The following is a 21194-nucleotide window of genomic DNA, read 5'->3' on the forward strand; positions in this document are numbered from 1 at the left end:
GGAGATTTGCCAGTTTTTTGTCTCTGTAAATGAGAGAAGGCGACAGATATGGAGGCTTTGTATAATCTGTTAGTGTAGTACCACCAGTGTGGTTGACAAAACTGTTGTTTCACTTGGAATTAGTTTTAAAATCAATGAGTTTTTGTTGAATCTGTCTCTGAAATAGTCATTAAGTGTTTACTTCTGTAGGTAAAATAGTTTAACAACCTGTTAAAATCCACAGGAAATCGCAACTACTTCATATTATTATATTTCATAATATACTAATGTACTTTTTCACCACCGACACACACACACATTTTTAATGCTTCATACGCCATGCGTTATATTTTAAGATCCGCTCGTGACAGTAAAGCACGTTCGGTCAATTTCAACCATCACAGCACAGATGAAGAAGAAACCCGGAAGCGAAATGTTTCCTGCTGGCGATAGCTAAAGCTACGTTGGTGGTGTCATCGTCTTATCGGTTTTGGGTTTGACAACAGAAACAGCACCTTTATTTCGTGTCTAGCCACGAATACCATTTTCACTGGGGTCTCTGGAGAGGTATGTTTGTACCGTTCGTTAGTGATTGCTGGAGATAAGTGCTATAGCTTTCGTTATCAACACAACTGTTTAAGCTAGCCGCTGCTAACGCCAAGTAGCTAAACATAGCTGGCCTACATGAGGCTAACGTTAGCCGCTTGCTAGTTTATAGAAGTTGTCACCGGCGGTAGCTGAATGTAGTTAGCTCGCCTTAGTACACAGTAATAATGATTTGATTAGAGGTTGTTATTTAAATATCATTTGTTTTAAGTTGATCTGTTGGTTTGTTTATAGTCGTCTATGTGTGTTAGCAAGAGATTTAACGTTAGGCTAGCGTGGCAGGTAGCGGATTAGCCTTAGCTACACAAGTTGCGTTAAGTAGCATCCCGTGTTGTGGGAGGTAACACTGACATAATTTCAACACTGTTTCAGTCCACGGACAGCTCGTTACATGTCAGCTGTCCGACACGTGACAGTGTGCAGGGGGCAGCGGTACAGTTTGCTAATGTCCAGTTCAGTGTGCAGTCACATGGAAAGGCATTGGAAGAGTATTAATGTATCCTGTACATGTAGGTACATTGTATATCAGGCTTTTTCAGTTACATTGTTTGTTTGTTTACTTGGTAACATTTTCTTATAACACTACACAACACCGTATGTTATAGTGGATATTTATGTCATTAGTTAATGAATAGTAACAAATAAAGCAAAGATGAACAACAGAGACTGGTGCAGGCAATAACCATTGGTGTGGTCTGCAGGTCAGCATGCAGGTCTGGAGGCATAGAGAGAGAGAGAGAGAGGCACAAAACTATGAGGAAGACAGAAAACACAGTTAATGACATGAATGACTAGTGTGAACCAGGCTGATGAGAAAAGAGGGAGAGGTAAGAGGGGTTAAGGGGGACAGGGAGCTGCTCAGTGGATCATGTCTGTGCTCTTTTGGCCAATTTATCGGCCCTATGCTACCTGTGGCTGAAGCCATATCAACAAGTGACTGTATAGCTATCTTCTCCACACACTATAGTTTAGACTAGTTATACACCTTACTAAACAGAAAGGCTTTACGCCTGGTCCTAAAGGTGGAGGTGGTGGTGGTGGAGAAGCATGACAAATGTTCAAGTAAAAAAATGTGTGGGGGAAGGATGTTCATTCATTTGTCAAGCAGTATGTTTAATGTACATAATGAGGAATAGGTTTGGGGCAGTCACTTCAGCAATATCAAGATGGCCACTAACTAAACTCAGGCCTCAGCCACCACTTTTTCTTATTTTGGCCCATTATCTACCACGTCTTTTTGCAGGCATAGTTCTTAGTTGATGCATCACAATTAAAAGCTTTCACCAGCCGGCAGCATCATGTTGGCTCTATATGTTTTCATTTCAACACTGAGTGGTCAGATCTGTTTAACAAGGTTTAACTGACAAGTTGACTGAATTTTTCATGATATCAAGCTACATATCAGTTTCTCCCTTTCAATCTTCAGATGAACAACAACGGGAATAAGAGAGCTCCAACTACAGCCACTCAGAGACTTAAGCAGGATTACCTCAGGATAAAGAAAGACCCTGTGCCTTACATCTGTGCAGAACCTCTCCCCTCCAACATCCTAGAATGGTAAGGTCTCCTTTTACTTTTAGTATATCAGAAATTGTGGTTAAAAAAAAACAGTTGTAGTCCAGCAGACACAGGGTTGCATCTTCAGACATGCTATCACCATGCTTACCTACACTCAGTGACAAAACAGGAACTCAGTAGGCATAATGTTGACACAACTCACTGTTAGGTGTGTGTATACACCTCCACTGTTGTTTTTTGCCAGGTATTATGAAATGAAACCAGCTAAAGGTGTTTCAGTGGCACATCCCCACTAACCAGGGTATTTATTGGAATGCCTGTGTTGACTTTCATCCAAGTTTTTATTACTTTAAGTAGGTGTAAATATATGACTCTTGATAAAACTTGTCAATACAGGGCAGAGTCAGGAGTAGACCTAGTTGCCTAGAATATTTACGGTTCCAGGGAATCCCCAATCCCTAAGTAAGCATGAATTACTAAGATGACGTCTGACGTTTCCTCAAGCAGTTCACTGTAACCTGTAAGGGCAGCTGTTGTTTTATTGTTTTTCGGGATTAGTGTAACAAGCCTTTTCCATTTGTGTGAAAGTGTAACGAGCATTATGCATTTGTGTATAAACCTACTTCCACATTCATTACAAATGTAAGTGGTACACACAGTATACCTTTTTTTGTTGTTTTGTTTTTTTTTTGACAAAGCTGCCCCCAGGCCATATTTTGCCTAGAGGTACTACAATTGAGAGGAGTATGTAAGACTCCAAGATGTACAAAAAAGTCTCCTTTGTGAGGTTTATAATAACCACTGCACCAATTAAATCAGCAATTTGGGCCCTCGATGGATGTACATGCAGAATTGCTGTTTGTGTTCTTTTAGGTTTTATTCAGATTCTGAAGTTAAGGATTTGCCTGCTCCTTGCACCATCGGCCACATTTTTTCATTTTGAAATTCCATAGGACGAAATGCCTGCATATAAACTAATATCTGTCATAGAAATCAATAAATCAAGACCCCCCCTCCCCCCATGAAAGCGGTTATGAAATGCTAGCATCATACTGTGAACTTTTCCACAGACAAATAACCTAATTGTGTCATCATGCTCTGTGGAAAATCACAATGACAACGAAGATGAAACTGACAAGGTTTTATTTTCTCTTTTTTGTAGCCAGTAACACTGGGCAGTGTTTCTGATCGCTCTGTGTAATGTAGCTCAGAAAGCCACTGATGTTTACTGACCTGACATGTCGGTTTGAGCAATTGAAATTAAAAAAGGGAATGTGTTTTTATACTCACATGTAGTTTTATTTAATTTTAATGCAGCACAGTTTGTTGTTGAGAAATTGTTCCAAGATGGCAGCAAAACTATAACACAACATATATAAGCATTTAGCAACACTAATGTGCCTAAATCAAGTGACTAGTGGCAAATTGAGAAGACACTTAATACCAGTACCTTTTTAGGCTAACCTGTTAGCATTAGACTCGCTCTTTGCATGTTCTCTAACATTTGAGGGTGTAATGGTGGCTAGAGCAGAAACCTTTATATCTTTGCATCTAAGTTTGTGCATTTCAGACGGTTGACAGATTGTAAACCTACAATATGTAGTATATGTAATGCAAATAAAACCAAATGTATTCCTTCTCTCTAATGTTTCTTCTCACTAACAGAAAGCTTTTTTTGTAGGCACTATGTAGTCAGAGGTCCTGAGAAAACTCCTTATGAAGGTAAGATCTGCTTCTGTTAATCAGCAAGTTACCACAAGTTTACTCCCTGTGACCTTTTAACTGATCATGTGGTTCAGCTGTGTCTGGCACTTGGTGTAATCTGCATTCCTTTTTTTTGATAGGAGGATATTATCATGGAAAACTCATATTTCCACGGGAATTTCCTTTTAAACCTCCAAGTATCTATATGATTACACCAAATGGCAGATTTAAGTGCAACACCAGGTAAGAGTGTACTTCATCCTTTCAAACATTGATGAGAAAAATGACTTGCTCTTCAAGTGATGCAACCTTTCTGTTGTTCTACAGGTTATGTTTGTCCATCACAGACTTCCATCCAGATACGTGGAACCCTGCATGGTCCGTCTCTACCATCCTCACGGGTTTGCTTAGCTTCATGGTGGAAAAAGGTCCTACCCTTGGCAGCATTGAAACCTCGGACTACACAGTGAGTGAAGAAAAAAAAAGGTCATCAATACAGCAAGTGAGGGGAAAAAGATCTGCAGTTCCACCAAAATTTAATGTCTGATTTTTTTTATTTTTTTTTTTTTACAGAAACGACAGCTGTCAGCCCAAAGCCTGGCCTTCAACCTCAAAGACAAAGTGTTCTGTGAGCTGTTTCCTGATGTAGTTGATGTAAGTACATGCTGTCTTTTTCTCCCCTGTCCTGGTCCTCATCAGGGACCATGAAGCAGGGGACGTTTTGATCTTTGCCCTGATGTTCTCACGTCTTTTCCTACCAGGAAATGAAGCAGAAACAGAAAGCCCAGGAGGAGTTAAGCGCCCGCACTCAGCCCCTCCCCTTACCTGATGTGGTGCCCGACGGTGACCCTCAGCACGCTCACTATGGTCTCCCAGCCCTAAACGGAGGCCCTGCTCCACAGGGGGGTGCCCATCCTGCCCCCGGCCTGCAGCAGGCCAATCGCAATCATGGACTTCTAGGTGGGGCTCTAGCCAATCTCTTTGTGATTGTAGGCTTTGCGGCTTTTGCCTACACAGTTAAGTACGTGCTGAGGAGCATAGCTCAGGAGTGAGAGGATCCGGTTTGGTGGGGCCCCCCCTGCAGGTGAGCCAGCTAGTGGACTCCACATTCTACAAACACACTATGTGGGGGAGGGATGGTCAGTCCCAGATAAAACCCTTCCACAACCACCACTACAACCACTACCACCATGGACTTTAGAAGACACAAACTCAAAGCCCGCCCACCTAGGACGAACTGAGAGGAGGAAGAGGTGGAGGAGGAGGTGGGGGGGGAGTGGCGATATGGCTGGTGGATTGGAGGGGTTTATTAAAACGGTTGTGATCCTCTCTGTGCTTATGTCAGTCATAGAAACACTTGGCTCATGGGTTGTGAAGTGAGAGTATAAAAATGTGAGCATACAAACAGTGAGTGAGTGAAATAAAACCAGAGCATCAGTCTGCAGTAACGTGAACATGGCATCACCTAAAAGCTGCTCTCTAACAGTAAAATTGATGATTATTGTAATAGGAAATTATTCCTGTCTGCAGTGTTTCCTGCTTACTCATCAGGCCAGAGACTCCCCAGGTCATGACTTGTTGCTGTGAGACCAGTTATGGGCTTGTCTGAATCATGTTCTCTGTAAAAGCTTAATTTGAGGGTTTCACTTTTGTGTAGTGCGCCTTAGCTTGCCCATACAGATTAGAGACAGGTTTGTCCACCACCTCTTCTTTGTTAGAAATTATCTGGGTTAAAGAGCCGAATATTCCTACAAATATGTTGGCACAAAGCTCCACCCTGAAAGGAGCACTGTTAGGATCTGATGCTTGATGTGTGCAGAGAACTCCCCTGTGTATTATTTTATATGCATCATCCAAGTCGTTTCCTGATGACCGACAGTGACATCATGTGAATCGTGACCGCTGTCATCTCTTTGATAATCATTGACAAAATTGATAAGACAGTGTGCACAAAGTGGGAAAGTGTGACCTGATACACGTGTCTGTACTCCAATGATGCAGTGTTGACAAGTGTGTTCAAATCTGTGCTTCACATTATAGTTTCAGCTCTAAATCCTAATAGGCACTAATTATGGGTCGGATGTTCTCTCCAGTCAACCCATGAGCCAAGCAGTGTCTGCATTCTACACAACAGAGACCAGTGATTTTCTTTCTTTCTTTCTTTTTTTAATTGGCCCAGCTGACCAGTATAGCATCAGTCTATATAGGTCCAACTAAGGTGACTCATGAAGAGAACCCACATTTTTGTTCCTGTATATTACTTATTTTGTTTTTGATAATTGTTTTCTTTGTGTTTTTGTTCTCCTTATTTATAGAATCAGCCAGCTGCTTGTCTGTCATGATTTTAAGGAAACGCATAGTGTTTGCAAAGCAGTGCAGTACAGACAGACAGGCGATGGTCCTGGCTCACATAATTGCTGATAATTTACTGTCGTGCATTGCATTTAGTAATGCTGGTTCTACTGTGTATCTGAATTTTTAACAGGAAAAAAAGGTCTGGAAGCAGAAGATCCTCCTGTGTTGCTTTTCTATTTCTTGGCACCATCTTTAAAAAAAAAAGGCAAACTGATGATGTTGGGAGTGTGTTCATGTGATTATTCAGCAAAAAGCCCAAGTTTCCATGCTTCAGTTACTCTTGTGTGACATTGTATGTTTTCATAGTAAATGCAAATAAATTACCCTGCTTAGCGGGGCATTTAATAAAACCTTCTTTTATGTCTTTTATGTGACAAAAAATTCTTCTTCCTTCCTCTGACCTTCATTCTTCTTCTCCTGTAATTGTAATTTGACTCGGCCATAGTTTCTGTGTCTACTGGATAACAAAGATGCCTTGCACATGACTGAATGCAGGCGTTCCACAGAACTATGTTTACCTGAGGGCAGAACTTCCCTGGAAATGTTGAAACCTACATGTGACTTCCTCTGCAGGGAGTGCTTTAAGAGCGCCTGACTCCAGGAAGCAGACACAGCACACCTCACTCATGCAGCAGCGACTTTACTCTGAACAGGAAAGCAGTCTCTTGGCAAGCAAGTAAGTATTTACTATAGAATGGCTCCTTTATGTCCACACAATGATTTTAATGTGCTGCTTCACCTCTCAGTATCATTTTTGTAAACATTGCCAAACCTTTTTTTTTGTCATGTCGCAGGCCTCTGTCAGGTGAAGGAACAGGACTCTTCGTTCTTGGCTCCCTCCTCTGCCATACTCAAATCACCATGCTCACCAGTGAAGAGCTCGAGTGCATTGTATGCTGTCACGAGTACTCCCGCAGTGACAGGATCCCGCGTGTCCTCCACTGCAACCACACATTCTGCGCCCCTTGCCTGGAGAAAATGTCCAGGCTCGAGGGCGTCCTCTACACCGTGTGCTGCCCCCTGTGCCGCTGGATTACCTGCACCCGAGCCAGCCTCACCCTGACCGGGGCCCTGTGGGTCAACACGGAGATCTGGGACCAGATTGCAGAGGAGCAGACGGCAAAGAAGGATGATTCAGTGGAGGATGTGAATGACACAAATAACTTTCCTATCAACACAAATCTGTAAGTATATTCTTGGTTTATATTCCTTTGAATGGAGCTCCAGTGTAATTTCTGTATAGTTTAATCATTCATGCTGGATTACAGTAATATCTGAACACAGTCTCTTGTGTTTGTCATCAGGCCTGCATCAAAGCAGTCTGGCTTCATGTCAACACTCAAAAAGACACTGTTAAACTGTGTGGTGGTGCAAGAATGCAACGGCCGCTTATGAAGATCCTGCCTACATTTGTCATTGCCTTCATTGGACCTGATAATTGTGTGTGCAGGGTTCCTGTGATTGCATAATTGAATTTGCATTTAAAGAACTGGCAAATCAAGTTTTGTAAGGAATGAATGGCTGCACAGCTTCATGTGAAGTTTTGAAGTGCATGGAGTCCATTTTGAGTTGAACCTGGAAAAGGTGTTGATGTTAGCACTGACTGTAAGTCAACCAAGCTGTGAATATGTTTGTTAAAAAACAAACTGAAAAGTATGAACAAATAATCATTCTGTCTGCCTTCTGATTTAAAACACATCATTTAGTGACCTGATAGTTGCAGTTTTGTTATATATGTAATGTTAATTATTCTCATATTATTTATAGAAACATTTTGTGTATTATTTTCACTGGAGTCTGGTAAATGTGAAAACTTTTCTCCACATGATTCAATAAAGGATTCAAACCCTCAAACCTGATGCAGATTTATATTTATATACCATCTGTCAGCTATTACAACTAGTACTGTCTATGGTGCAGACATCATCTGTAACTGTTCTACAGTGGAATATGAAGATTAAATTTGAAACCTTTATTAGTCCCACAATGGGGAAATTGCTTAAGGCAGCCCAGCAAAGAGTGCCATACACCAGTGAGTACACTGGAGGCTATGCGGGTAGTGTCTTGCCCAAGGACACACAACAGTGACTAGGGAGGAGTTGGGATCGCTATACCACTGAGCCACTGCTGCCCACAATTAATTAATGTATCTAAATACAGACAGCATTTTAATAATTAAATAAAGACTGCATTATAATACGTCATTATAAATGCACTTTGTTTTAGTAAATACACTGTGATGAAATAGCACTACAAAGTAGATTGCAGATTTGTGACAGTTAAAAAATAATTATTTTTTTAAATTGTTGTATAACTAAAAAGATTTCATTTAACTGAATCTAAATAATATTCCGCTACATTTATGAAAAAAATTTAAATACAGAACATTTTAGGATTAACTGAGGTTCAGTGTACTTGCATTCTTGCTGCAGTGCCACAGCATTATGCGCATTTACCATGTGTGAGGTTGATTATTGAGATGATTTTTTAATATATATATAAATGTTGTTCGGTACAGCCCTATAAAAGTCGTTGTTGAAGTCAACAATTGAAAATTGCAATTTATAATTTACAACTGAGAACATCTCATCCCGTATCTCATTTGACAGATACACACAGCTACATCCAGTTTCATCTTAAAATCCATAATAATAAATAAAATAAAAAATTTTGAAAATTACTAAATCTATTTTTAGTTAGTCTCATTAAAAATTAAACACATGAATGTGTGTTATACATACTGTGTAACAACATTTATTTGCATCATTATCAGCAGTTTAAGATCGCAGGCTGAACTGCAGCTGAGTGATGTGAGTCATGTTTAAAATGAAACATTATTCAAAATACATGTATCCATTTGCTAGATGAGTTACTTTACCATTTTAATTTTAATATTGTTATTAATTGTATGTCATTAATTATTATATTAGAAGTTTTATCTATATTTTTTATATAAAAGTTTTATTTGTTTTCTGCAGATTTCTTTAGAAGTTATTTTGTACTCAGGAATAAAACATGTTCCTGGTCAGGTTTTATAACCTGGAGAAGAATTGACATCTTCTGTTTTATCGACTGTCCACCGCACTTTCAAAGAGAGACTACCCGATATGAGCTGTGCAAATAACTTACAGATCAATTCTCCTCCATGACTTCAGAGCAATGAAAAAAATAAGGGCATTTAATCCGTTACGTGTTTAAAAACAAAACAAAACCAGGAAGTTTGACTGAATTATGCGAGAGATTGAGATTGATTAAACCAGCCCGTGTGTTTGTGGTTATTTTATTGGAAAAAGTGACAGTGGATTATTGGAGTTGGAACCATTTTTCCCTGAATTAGTTCTAACAAATAGCCTCTTCTTAACTATACTATGTTTAGATGAAATACAGTTAAATATTTAGACATTACAACACAAAACTGATGCAAACACAACAGGGTAGAATTTACCCAAAAAATTAAAATAAAATAAAACCTACAGAGACCCTCTGACGGTCACCCCCTTTAAAGGAAAAATGGTGACAGGAATTCTGGCACAGCGACTGCTATTCTCTACACTGAATGTGGAAGGACAGCACTGAAAGACGAACAGATCACTGACGAGAAAAGCACATCAGTCTGTGTGCAGCACAGTGGATAGTTTGTTACAGTCTCCTATAGCAAGCATTTCTAAAGTGTCAAAGGGAGGGGAAAAAACTGGGCATTAATTCTTTTAATAGCAGGTCCTACATAATCAGGATTCACACACATATATACTGTATATAGAATATAATTCAGTCCATGTGAAATTGGATTTTTCATTTTTCAGAGGATGTGGGGGAAGGTTTTTTTTTTTTTTAAAAGCTTTTTCACGTCATTCCTCAGGATGGAGAGCCCACTCTTGACTTCATAAATACATTCAGCACTCAGATGATGTAGTTTTTAAAAAAAGTTTCTATTGCATAAGATCCTGCCTAAACACTGTCACTACATTACCTAACTATCACATGTGCACTTAAATTAACATGTATCCATCACAGTTTGCACCACAACTCTCCTCTTATTCGACATCTTTCTTCTTCCTACCTCACACTGACAAACATAATTTAAACATAGTAAAAAGACATGTTGGAGAGCAAACGGACATGGTTAAAAGTACACTCATTACGTTCACTAAAGAGAAGGAAAAAAAAAACACAGGGCCTTAGGGGATTAGTGTGAAAACTGTGTGATAAGGCTCATGATAAACTGTCAGCATCTAAAGGCTCACCTAAAGTGTAGTCGCAGCATCGTGACAGGAGGAGAATCTCTCTTCACACATAAGATACATTTAACACAATGTCTCACTTGTACATTTGGATAAAATATGGGCAATAAACAATGTTTTTTAAAAGGAAAAATTAAATCATACATTACAAATAATACCAAGGAACAGTTCCTAAAGACTACAACAGTCCAGAAGAGCATGTAAATGAGCTAGAGGTGAAATGCTGTCTTGTAGTTTTAAAGCAGCAAACAAATAAGTGACCAACAGTTATTCCTTAGGCTAGACATCCCTTTGTGGTAGTATGTGGGAAAGCAGATTTTTTTTTTAATCTTTTGTCAGTTTCACTACAAGTAGGGGTACTGTGTTAATCGCCGCGGGCTGAGCTGGTAGGCACTGTAAGCCTCAGTACGGGGCGTCACACTCACATAGGGAGAGCCAGTGGCAAACTGATGCTGGTAGGCTGCTGGGAGGCCATGCAGCAGACTGACAGAATCTTTCCGACTGGCCGAGTCTCTCCTGGAGGAGGAAGCTGAGGTGTATGTTGCTGCATAGGCGGAGGGGGAGTGTCCGTGGCTGCCGTGGCCACGGCCGAGCAGCTGCTCCATGGCCTGAGAAGCTGAGGAGAGGGCAGTGGAGGCTGGGTAGGTGTATAAGCTGGAAGCCGGGGTAGAGACTGAAGCCAGCGTGGACACCTCAGGGAAGTTGTAGTGAGAGGCCGAGATGGCTGAAGGGAATGTCTGCTGGTGACGTAGAGACGAGTCGTTGTGGGAGGGGCCTGAACGCTCCTGAGATGAAGAAACTCCTGATGGAACCTGAAGAGAAAGAATAATCAGCATGTTGGCACATACAGAAAGGTCTGCCCAGACAGAGATGACTGTCGATTGTGTTGCAGCAAAACACAAAAATGAGACACAATAGTCCCAAAATCTGACTAATGCATAGTAAAAATTAAAGTCTAAACTGCATCACATTCAGAATACCATTTAGAAAAGATGCACTACTTACTGTTGGTAAACAAAATAAACTTACAGACATACTTTCCCTTTATTATTCCCTTCATTATCAAATCATCTTGTAGTCGTTTAAACATATAATCTTTACAGTCTGTTAAGTTTGTACATTGGACATAGGTGATCTACAAAAAGGAACTCTCATAATGACATCTTTAAAGTGATTTTAAAATTCAGCTGCTATTACACCATTTGCCCAGCAGAGGGCGATTTAGACTCAACAGTAAAAAGCTTTGACTCGTCTGATTCTAGTTATAAGTTATAAGTAAAATGTACAAAGATTATACAACTTCAAACTTTAACTCTTTACAAGATGTATTTTGCCTTTGATGGATGTTGTTCCTCTGATTATCCGATAATAAAAATGTCCGACTGATTCTCTGCTTTGAACGTGGATGTTTTTTTCATGTCGCAGACGTCACATTATTTACCAACCTGTAGTTCCAGGAGGTGTAATTAACCTTTTAATCTCTGTTGCCATTTAGAACTATGGTTAGGACACTTCACATTTAATAAGGCAAGTAATGACAGGCAACATGACACAAAAGCAGGCTCACCTGGCTGAGGTTTAAGGGGTGTGACTGGCTCGGCACCAGTCCATGCCGCTCCATGCTTGCCCCTGAACTGCAGGGCTGTCTGTTAGAAGATCGCTTGGGCTTTATGTAGTTGACTGAAATTAAAGGTAAGTACACAATTTTAAATAATGCTACTTTTACAATCAAAATAAAATTAATTGGTATCATGAGTAAATTAATAACAGGGTCACTCACCTGTCTCTAAGCGCCCATGTGAAGCTGCTCCTCTCTCAGATGCCTGTGTTTTGACTGAAGGTGCCACTACTGCCAGAGACTTTGCCTGGCGAGATGACATGGTGCTTGCTGGATTAAGTGTGCGGGGCAGCGGTGTCAGAGGGCTGGCTGTAGAGGAGTCCGAGTCATGCACGGTCACACAGCTGATCACATTAGTACGCTGGCCCAATCCAACACTGTGTGAACAGAGAAGATAAAGTTATTTTCTGCCTCTTGTCAAGGAAATGAGGCTGTAAGTACTTCAGTAGCCATGTTCGTCTACACAGTTGTTTGACAAAAAAAGAAGAATTCCTGAAAAAGGGAGGACACTGTTCTGCTCAATACAGTGTGTACAGAGCGTCTTGTTCTCACCTGGCAGGATGGAACTTGCGCTCGTCCTCGGTGTCTGTGTCACTGTGAATAGTGATGATGCTGACCGCTGGGCTAGGTGTGTCGGAGATGATGATTGGCTGGGACAATGCGGTACTGGAGCTGGGTGGGGTCACACCAGTAGTGCCGAGTAAAGATGTAGTTGATATACCCCTAACACACAAAAGAAGACTAATATTTGATGTCAGCCCCAGAACAGATGTGAGACAAAAAAACATGCACTGTATTTAAATATTGGATTAAAAACGAAAAAAAAAAAAAAACAGTTATTTTTAGTGTAAAGAATGTGTGTTTAAAAGAAAAGAACAAAAGCTTTTGGTTATATTTGTTCAAAAAAATAATAAAAATAAAAATCAGACCAACCTGTTTCTGTTCTCTCCACGTCTGGCTTTCACCTTCTTCCTCTCCTGCTGAGTTCTAGCTTGGGTTATGTTTCTGTTAGGGTCAGAGGTCAAAGAGATCAGCGATTGCCATCACAAAGAAAATGAAAAAAAATTACTGCTGTCACATTACTATAGTTTATTTTGACTCTGATTTAACACTTGATTTGATGGATTAATTTGATTTAGGGAATATCTGTATCAAGAGAATATTTTCTACATCAAACTGAAAGAGGTCATGTTTGAGTGGTATTTTGTGACACAAAAAGCACATAAAACCTAGTACAATTTTACACCTGTGGTATGAAGACTGACTGAAAATTCTGAAATAACGTTAAAATCTGCAGCTTCCTCTATGAGAAACTCTCATTGTGTTTGCATGTGTCTAGAAGTGTCTCGACTTGTAACAGTGTACAGTCTTTGACCCACCGCCAGCTGTGTCCCTGTTGCAGGGCAGCATCTGAGTTAACCGTTTCCAGGGGTGATTCTGTGACATTCGACTGGTGGGCAGAGCTGTGGATGGCCACACCTGGGACCTGCTGCCATGATGACGGGATGAGGATCTGCTGGGTACCTGTGGGCCAAGCCTGCTGAGGGAAATAACAAATACACCTCAGTACATGTAATGTAAAGCATGATTTCCATATAAATCAACACAAATTTTCTGATTGCTGGAATGGGCCAGACAAATTGAGCCATGCTGAGAAAAAAATCCAAAGACTGGATACAAAGAGGCAAGCCAATGGCCAATCTCTTCTACAGGCAAAAGCACATAGCTGGATAAGCGAGCAACCTTTCCCAAAGCCATTCCTTTATTATAGCATTGCCCTGCAACAAATCCACAAGATGATATCATGCAAAGCACAAACAACGAAGCACTGTAAACAGATCAGGTATAAAAGACAAATATACCCAGAACCATGGTGCCTGTTAAAGAAGAAATGCTTGAGAGAGATTAGTTTAGTTCCCTGTTGCCACACAGTCTGCTGATAATGTGTCTTGGGAATAGGCATGCCACATGTTGTGAGGCTGAAACAAAAAGATGTGTCAGAGTTGGGCCGGCTGGTTGAGGGGGGGCTTTTAGTAGACTTTGTGGCTGTAGCCTCCTCTGCTGAAAACAAGGAAGGACAAAGAGAAGCTTGCAAGCAAAGCGCAGACAACTCAGCAACACATGCGCTCCATGCCTTCAGCACACCTATGGGAAAAGACTGGGGAATGAAAATGTGTGAATGGCGTGGTGAGAGGGTGTCCTTGGGAGTAAAATGAAAATTTAAATTTTGTCAATCTTGATCTAATGTCACAAAGGGGAATTGAAAACAAAAAGGCAATTCAGAGCAATAAAAATTTGGATTTTTTCTTTTGAAAATGTTTTGACCAACCATGATTCTGAAAACCATGACAAGCCCATGTGTGAAGAGGGAAAATACAATGTATAAAACAAAGGCAGCCCCATTCGACGTGTGGCACAAAGGGAGCGGGAAACTTGCAAACAAATAAAAAAGAAAAGGTAAAGTGGGCCAGGAGACAGATGGCATTTGTTAGTGGTAGAGGGAGTGTGCATGTGCATGTCTTTCTTCGGGGATGTCATTGTTGCTTTACCAGCACTGTGGCTGTGTGCTCCAGGAGGGTAGGCCGACCCACCCCAGTGCCCAGCCCCAGGGGCAAGGAATACTGGGGGGCTATGCCTGCTGGGGGTGGGTGCAGGGTGGCCACCATCAGGGGTGTGCAGGAACCCTGGAGGAGGGAGGAAGGGGGGAGGGATAGTGGAGGGCAATGTTAGGTCGTGATAAAAAGTAATGCCCTTCAAAGGGCTGATCTAGAATAAAGGACAGAGCAGAGACAACTAACTGCACATTGGCACTGCTGGCCATCTGGACACCTGACCTCTGCAGTGTGCTGCAATTACTCCTCATTTTAGCAAACAGCAATTAACTAGCTTTTTAAGCCAGATGAGCCCCAACTCCACATCTGGCTTCTATCCCACACAGAGGACTGGGATTTAGAAACCCAGCTTAGAGTGGTGGTCCAATCAGTTCTGAAAGCAAATCCAAGGTGAGCCACAATCAGCACAAACAGAAAAACATTGGGGACTACATCTCTTATTATTCATTCTGAGCTGAAGCCCAGAGTATGCCCTTCTCCCACCACTGAACTGGCAGTTCTGCCACCAGTTTATACATGAACAAGCAATTCAGGCCAGCACCGCTCTCAGCTTGGTCTAATTGAACGTTACCACATTGACAGTATTCACAAATAACAACACTTCACAACACATTCCTACTTTCAATGTACCCATGATGCATCAGCTTAATTCACTTTCAAACACTGTTGGACCCTTTCAGGATGGACAACATGGAACCAGTGAATTACAATGGAAAGAATATACCATACTGGAGTTATGTATCCATTGTGCAACTTTCTGCTTGTCCTTATGTGCACTGCATCTTATTGAGTCTTGCACTTTGGATTACACCAGTTTCTTTAAAGTCTTTAACTGCAGCTCTTATGGACACAAAAGCTGCAACATTCTTAAATAACACTGCACATTGGATGGATACAATTACCCTATTGCAACAGACGATGTGTCCAAAGATGTGAAACAAAGAAATAAAAACTGTTTATTAATTTATCCCATTGATGGAATCTGAAAAACACGAAACTCTTACCTGTGTGAGCATACTTGGCTGAATCTGCAGTGACTGAGCAGACTGGTTCTGAGGTACTATAGGTACAGAGTTCTCTACCCTCACAGGGAAACTGGAACTCTTACTGGTTGGCTGTAGCCCTGGAAAACAAACCCAGTGGTGTTTACTTGTAGATATCACTGACTGAAGTCATGTATAAATCGGTTGGCATAGTTATTATGTGTCAACTGGACACATTTAAGGGTGTAAGGGACAGCCTGACAAATCAATGAATGAATGAATGAAAACAAAATTCCCAACATAGCCCATTGTGTTGTTTGGGACTATATCTTCTACCTTGAATAGTGGATGGTGGACAGACAATGAGGGTCTGCTGGAAGGGCTCTGTCTGGCTACACAGCCCAGCAGGACGTGTGGGAATTGGGACACTCTGTTGAGCCAGTCCTGGAATGTTGATGGTCGCCTGCTGGTACAGAGCTGGCTGGTAGTTCAGCAAAGGCACCGCACCCCCGGCAGAAGGCACCTGTTTTGATAACAAAACTGATTAGTACTAGAGGGATTAAAGGCCTACAAACATGTGTGAGAATTCATGGTGAGTGACCAGATCATACCTGGTTATGCTGGTTGAGTTGGCTACTAAAGGTAACAGTGAGGTTTCCTGCTGCAGTGCTGGGAACTGCATTGGTGGAGTACAAAGATTTGCCACTGTCATAGGAGCTGCGACGCTTACAGATCTCCATGTTCTGGAAGCAAGACTTCACACTGGAACGGAGTGAGCATCAGAGATTACGTTACAACACTGACCCAAACACACACAGATATGCAAATGATTTATCAAACTTACTGGGAGCTGTGGGGGTAATCCATGAGGTGGCTCATTGTGACAAATGGGTGGCCCAGTGTTTTTGTAGGGGTGATCCTTTTGTCAGCATCCAGACGAAGCATTCGCTTCAAGAGATCTATAAACTCTCGTCTATCGGCTTTCTCAGCGAGCATGTCGGTACCCTCCAAGTGAGAAGAGAGGTTGACCTGGAAAACACAAGTAACAAAAGAATGGTCAGACACATAGTTTGGGATGTAATTAGCGTTTGTGTCATTGTTAACCAATATACCTGCATCATGTCATCCAGACAGTTAAAGATGTACTTCCTGGCCTCCTTAGATTTGATGCCCATCTCCATTTCATGTTCTGATGGGGTCTGGTTAAATACAAAAAATGATATGTGAGATGTATACAGTTCAATCAAGGTTATCAGCACAGAATGGAAACCTTTATTACTCTGTTAAAAATTGTCTTAGCTGCAGGCTTTGTAGAAACAAGAGGCCATTTTTTCTTCTGTTTTTGCTTAGGGTTAAATAGAGACAGGTTTGTTGTTTTGGACAGTATTTCTTTCTACTGATCCAATAATCAGCTGCTTTACTTTGAAATTTGTGTGTGCGGTCTGGTCTCTTTTAGATAGGAGATGAGCACGGAGAAGCACGCTGTGTTGTGCACACACAGAGAATGACCCAGGGTCACAACACTAAGCAGACACTCAGCAGGATTTTGTACATGTTATGTATATGTGTATTAACCTTCAATCTCCAGAGTGGGTAGCTTGAGTCAGGGCCTCGATTGAAGAAGCGGCTTGTCTTGGTGCCAGCACTCAGTAGGTACTCAGCTGGCAGGCCTTGGGTCTGAGAGATGTAACGGATCTAACAAGAGGGAAAAAAAATAAAAAAATCAGGGTGAGACAAAACAGTAAACCTCATATACTGTGGATCAGGAAAATAGTCAGAACCATTACATGCATATGATTTCTATTCCTGCCCATCCGTCAACACTAAATGAATCATAAATATTATTCCACAGGTTTTATATTTTATCGTTAAAAGGCCATATAGAAAAGACTTACACTGGAAAGTCTAAGAGTGGTTCTTACCTGGTCGTACTCCGAGGCTCCCGGGTAGAGAGGCCAACCTAGAAACAGCTCAGCAATCACACATCCTAAAGACCACATGTCAATGGCCTCACAGAATGGAAGGCCCAAAATGATCTCTGGAGCCCTAAAGTGAAGATTAAAGGACAATTAATAACAATCGGTGAACTACACAGTGTCAAAGCAACATGGCCATATGTTACCATTTAACCTTACAGCTGTGTATGATGCCACTCACCTGTAGTAGCGAGACTGTAAATAGGTTGAGCACACTGCTTTGGACACATGACTTGCTGAGCCAAAGTCGATCACCTTCACCCTATAGGGCTGTCTTAGGGGGTCGACCAGCATGATGTTTTCAGGCTTCAGGTCTGCATGGATTAAGCCAAGGCTCTTCAGCTTCATCAATGCTGTAGCCACCTGAAATTACAAACACATTTAGTCTGGCTGAAATACTGAGAAAAAAAGAACAGGATATTTATGTATTTAGAAGTTAATAATAATCACCAACCTGCTGCAGGATGGGTCTAATGTGCCGTAGGGGGAGCGGGCTGAACTTGCTATGTTTGAGGAAGTCATACAGATTTTGTTCCAGCATCTCAAAAACCAAGCAAGTATGACCCTTGTGTTGGAAGCATTCATAAGAACGCACAAAATTATACTCGTCGGCGTTCTCAGCACTCAGTCGGTTCAGAATTCCTACCTATTTAGGAGAAGAAAAAAACAATGTTACTTATTATCAAAATAAAAGCTGGTACAATATGTGGTACTATAATTTTATATTTATAATCCAACTTATAAAAACTGAGCTTGGAATCCTGATACATTTGTCATATTCTAATGGTTCATTGTTATATATATGCTTTGTTACAAGGCCTATTGGTATCATGATTTATTAACACACATATGCTTAGAGAGGATTGAAGCAAGGCGTCTGGACTTGTAGAGTTTTCTAGAAGACGTTTCGCTTGGTGGGGAAACATGGTTTATATGTGGTTACAGACCTATGTGGGTGGGTCTGGGTACCCAGACCCACCCACATAGGTCTGGATGACTGAGAATCTTCATCAACACACATATGCTTCTATTTATTTATGCACTTCAGAGTTTGCCATTAAAGTGCATTTTTAGAGTCTACACTAAAAATCAGACTAAATGTATTTACACGTGGAAGGGGAAAAAAACAGTATTTTAAACATTATTATGCCTGGTTACCTCGATCTGGCCCTGCCGAGCATATGAAGGATGGTTTTTCAGAATCTTGATTGCTACGATCTCATTGGTTCCCCTCTTCCAGCACTTTGCCACTTGTCCAAAAGTGCCTCTTCCTAGAAACTCCAGCACTTCATAGCTACAGGACACAGAGCAAAGAATCTCGTGCTGCACAAGCTGATAATCCCCTTCCCCATTTGAGCTGCTGCTCTTGGTGGTTGGAGCCGAGTGTGGAATAGACTGGCCTGTGCCCCCTCCTCCACCACCCGTACGATTGGAGTAAGTTGCTGCAGGAGCCGAGAGCTCTTCTAATATTTGCACACTGCCACATCCACTCCCACTGCCTTCACTAGCCTCCTCGAGCTTTCTCTTCTGCCCATGCCTGTGCCCTCTTGTTTCAGATGAAGTCTCATGGGTGTATGAGGAGGATGTCGCCTGCTCAGTAACACGTCGACTAGATCCACGAGGAAGACTGCCAGTGCTATCAGCCGCCCGCACCACAACTTGACCCCTGGAGCCAGGTGCTGCAGGAGGGAAGACCAGGGAGGGGGCAAAGGGTGGCACAGCCATGGCAGGGGTAAATGTGTACCCAGACTGGCTCGCTATGGAGCTGTAAGCTTCGCTAGTAGACACATCCCAAACATTGCTCTCCACCTTGAGCTTCTTAACACGGCAAAAGGCACTGGAGGAGATGGAGGGTGGGGAGAAGACCTGAAGCTGAGAACTCATGGCTGTAAAGGAATTGAGGAGAATTCTCATAAAAATGATGCTACATGAAGCAAAACATCAAATTATAAATAAACCTTTTTCATTGTAAATATACAGACTACATCCTGTTATCAGATAAGTATCACAGGTGAAAGTGGACAAACCACTTAAAAGAAATTTGCAGAGCATGTTTTCAGGATTAAGTAGCAGTTATGAAACAGGTCTATGAAATAATGCAATTAACAAAAAGTGATATCCCACTGTCATCAAGTGGGGGATGCCTCATATCGTGAATGAAAAAGTTCGCCTGTCTCATTTGTTTTCTAACCCCACCCTATTTTTAGAAAACACATTTTGTCATTTCAATATAAATGGGTGGGGTTGTGCTGGGATGTGAGGAAGTTACGCGTTTGGTAACAGACTTTATCTGTCTAATTTATAAAAACAAGGAAACACGGCACGTTATTAAAACTGAAACAAGTAAACTTAACGACAACAGGTTTGACCAGGGCTAGGACAGCTCATGCGGTGTTTTAATCCTGTCAAGTTCTAATCCGACGTATAAGGATGGTATATCCGAAGGGTCAACAATTATACACACATTTTTGGAGCTCCAGCTTGCAATTACGAGAAAGAAAGTTTTGAAACAGAAATGAGTACCGACAGGATGAGTGTTGGGCAACTGTGATCACCAGTGTTATGAAATACAACCATAGTTACTTGAATATAACATAAATCATTGTTTGGCCTTCACTTTGTAGCAACATACATCTGTAAATATCTGGTTACAAACAGACCATATCCATTAAAATCCAACAATAATGCTTAATATTACTTAACTCGCGAAGGCTAACATGCTAACACATAACTTTTTGTAATTATGGCGTGGTTAGTAAATTTCACACCACACACAGTTAAGCCTAAATTGCAGAAGACGTAACATGAAATACAGAAACGTTGGTAACATACCGGATTTGATGTTATTATAGCATCGAAACACGGCCTCGCCCGAGGTTTAAATCCCACTGCAGCAGCGTTATCCGATTAGCTTCCGCTAGCTATCGTGAGATGCTAGCTAGGCCTGCATTGTTTCTTCAGTCGATGGTGCGCCAGGCAGCAGGAGAAGGCATTACAGTGGCCAGTTTTCTAGGGAAACCCACGACGGTCTCATTGTAATATTAAATAAAATCATATAGTCCTAAAATATATATTTAAGTTGATTAAAACATGATTACGAATATTCTCAAACCGACTGGCTTCGAGCAGCAAGATCCACTTTTCACCGGAACAAACCACGTCCTTATATCAGCTGCGAGTCTGACGACGTTTCCGGCAACTACCGGGAATACGGCAGTTCATGCTCACAATGACCGCTATTGTCTCTAATATCATCAATAAATGATAAAGTTCGTGGACAAAAGACGTGTATTTCGCAGCTGTTATTTGTCGCCTGTTGTCAAGATCTGGCCAGGTTATGATTAAAATCACGTTTGACGTGAATGAAAAAGGTAAGCAACAATTTTACGGTAAAAAGACTGTGTGACGTAAGTAGAAAAATACCAGTAAATTTCCGGCAGGAAACGAGCTTTCACAAATCTGACTTCTAAACCTGCATGTTCTGATGCAATATAACTTTGTATTGAGTGCACACAACCTTTTATTGTGATATAAGAGCATTTAATTACATGTTATCATACTTAGTGGACCTTTTTTCCCCAAACAGTTCCCTACTCTATGGA

At 41.3% G+C, this 21194-nt stretch overlaps 3 protein-coding genes across 6 annotated transcripts; 2 read left to right on the plus strand and 1 right to left on the minus strand.

The window, feature by feature from the left end:
• The first annotated feature begins 372 nt into the window (after nt 1-372).
• Nucleotides 373-6531, plus strand: ube2j2 (ubiquitin-conjugating enzyme E2, J2 (UBC6 homolog, yeast)). Its single transcript, XM_028405532.1, has 7 exons — nt 373-546; nt 2012-2142; nt 3785-3825; nt 3948-4050; nt 4135-4273; nt 4381-4461; nt 4569-6531. The coding sequence occupies exons 2-7, from the start codon at nt 2012-2014 to the stop codon at nt 4857-4859; spliced, it is 786 nt and encodes a 261-aa protein (XP_028261333.1). The 5' UTR covers nt 373-546; the 3' UTR covers nt 4860-6531.
• A 196-nt stretch (nt 6532-6727) lies between these two features.
• LOC114435663 (E3 ubiquitin-protein ligase rnf168-like) lies at nt 6728-7956 on the plus strand. The gene is made up of 3 exons (XM_028405542.1): nt 6728-6838; nt 6957-7346; nt 7467-7956. The coding sequence occupies exons 1-3, from the start codon at nt 6789-6791 to the stop codon at nt 7555-7557; spliced, it is 531 nt and encodes a 176-aa protein (XP_028261343.1). The 5' UTR covers nt 6728-6788; the 3' UTR covers nt 7558-7956.
• Nucleotides 7957-9426: 1470 nt separating this feature from the next.
• hipk1b (homeodomain interacting protein kinase 1b) lies at nt 9427-20768 on the minus strand. 4 transcript variants are annotated; one of them, XM_028405436.1, is made up of 18 exons: nt 20425-20768; nt 18751-19478; nt 18047-18238; nt 17774-17955; nt 17539-17662; nt 17192-17311; nt 16729-16815; nt 16461-16645; nt 16228-16378; nt 15953-16139; nt 15638-15756; nt 14571-14705; nt 13401-13558; nt 12955-13026; nt 12574-12744; nt 12184-12398; nt 11971-12083; nt 9427-11215 (listed from the first exon to the last, which is right to left on the minus strand). In XM_028405436.1, exons 2-18 carry the CDS (start codon nt 19474-19476, stop codon nt 10748-10750), a joined length of 3405 nt encoding a protein of 1134 aa, XP_028261237.1. In that variant the 5' UTR covers nt 19477-19478; nt 20425-20768; the 3' UTR covers nt 9427-10747. The 4 variants fall into 4 exon arrangements, with proteins under 4 accessions (XP_028261237.1, XP_028261236.1, XP_028261239.1 ...); XM_028405435.1 differs by having other exon boundaries at nt 13401-13561; XM_028405438.1 differs by lacking the exon at nt 14571-14705.
• Nucleotides 20769-21194: the final 426 nt, after the last annotated feature.

This window comes from Parambassis ranga, chromosome 5 (assembly GCF_900634625.1).
Source record: "Parambassis ranga chromosome 5, fParRan2.1, whole genome shotgun sequence".
Lineage (NCBI taxonomy): Eukaryota > Metazoa > Chordata > Actinopteri > Ambassidae > Parambassis > Parambassis ranga.

Bases quoted from the DNA above. Each gene is read 5' to 3' on its own strand.
- ube2j2 (XM_028405532.1), top strand. From the start codon at position 2,012: ATGAACAACAACGGGAATAAGAGAGCTCCAACTACAGCCACTCAGAGA. The intron at 2,143-3,784 runs GTAAGGTCTCCT...CTTTTTTTGTAG, and splicing joins CCCTCCAACATCCTAGAATG to GCACTATGTAGTCAGAGGTC. The intron at 4,462-4,568 runs GTAAGTACATGC...TTTTCCTACCAG, and splicing joins TGTTTCCTGATGTAGTTGAT to GAAATGAAGCAGAAACAGAA.
- LOC114435663 (XM_028405542.1), top strand. From the start codon at position 6,789: ATGCAGCAGCGACTTTACTCTGAACAGGAAAGCAGTCTCTTGGCAAGC. The intron at 6,839-6,956 runs GTAAGTATTTAC...GTCATGTCGCAG, and splicing joins AGCAGTCTCTTGGCAAGCAA to GCCTCTGTCAGGTGAAGGAA. The intron at 7,347-7,466 runs GTAAGTATATTC...GTTTGTCATCAG, and splicing joins TTTCCTATCAACACAAATCT to GCCTGCATCAAAGCAGTCTG.
- hipk1b (XM_028405435.1), bottom strand. From the start codon at position 19,476: ATGAGTTCTCAGCTTCAGGTCTTCTCCCCACCCTCCATCTCCTCCAGT. The intron at 16,646-16,728 runs GTATATTGGTTA...TGTGTTTTCCAG, and splicing joins GTCTGGATGACATGATGCAG to GTCAACCTCTCTTCTCACTT. The intron at 12,084-12,183 runs GTGAGTGACCCT...CTTTAATTTCAG, and splicing joins ACATGGGCGCTTAGAGACAG to TCAACTACATAAAGCCCAAG.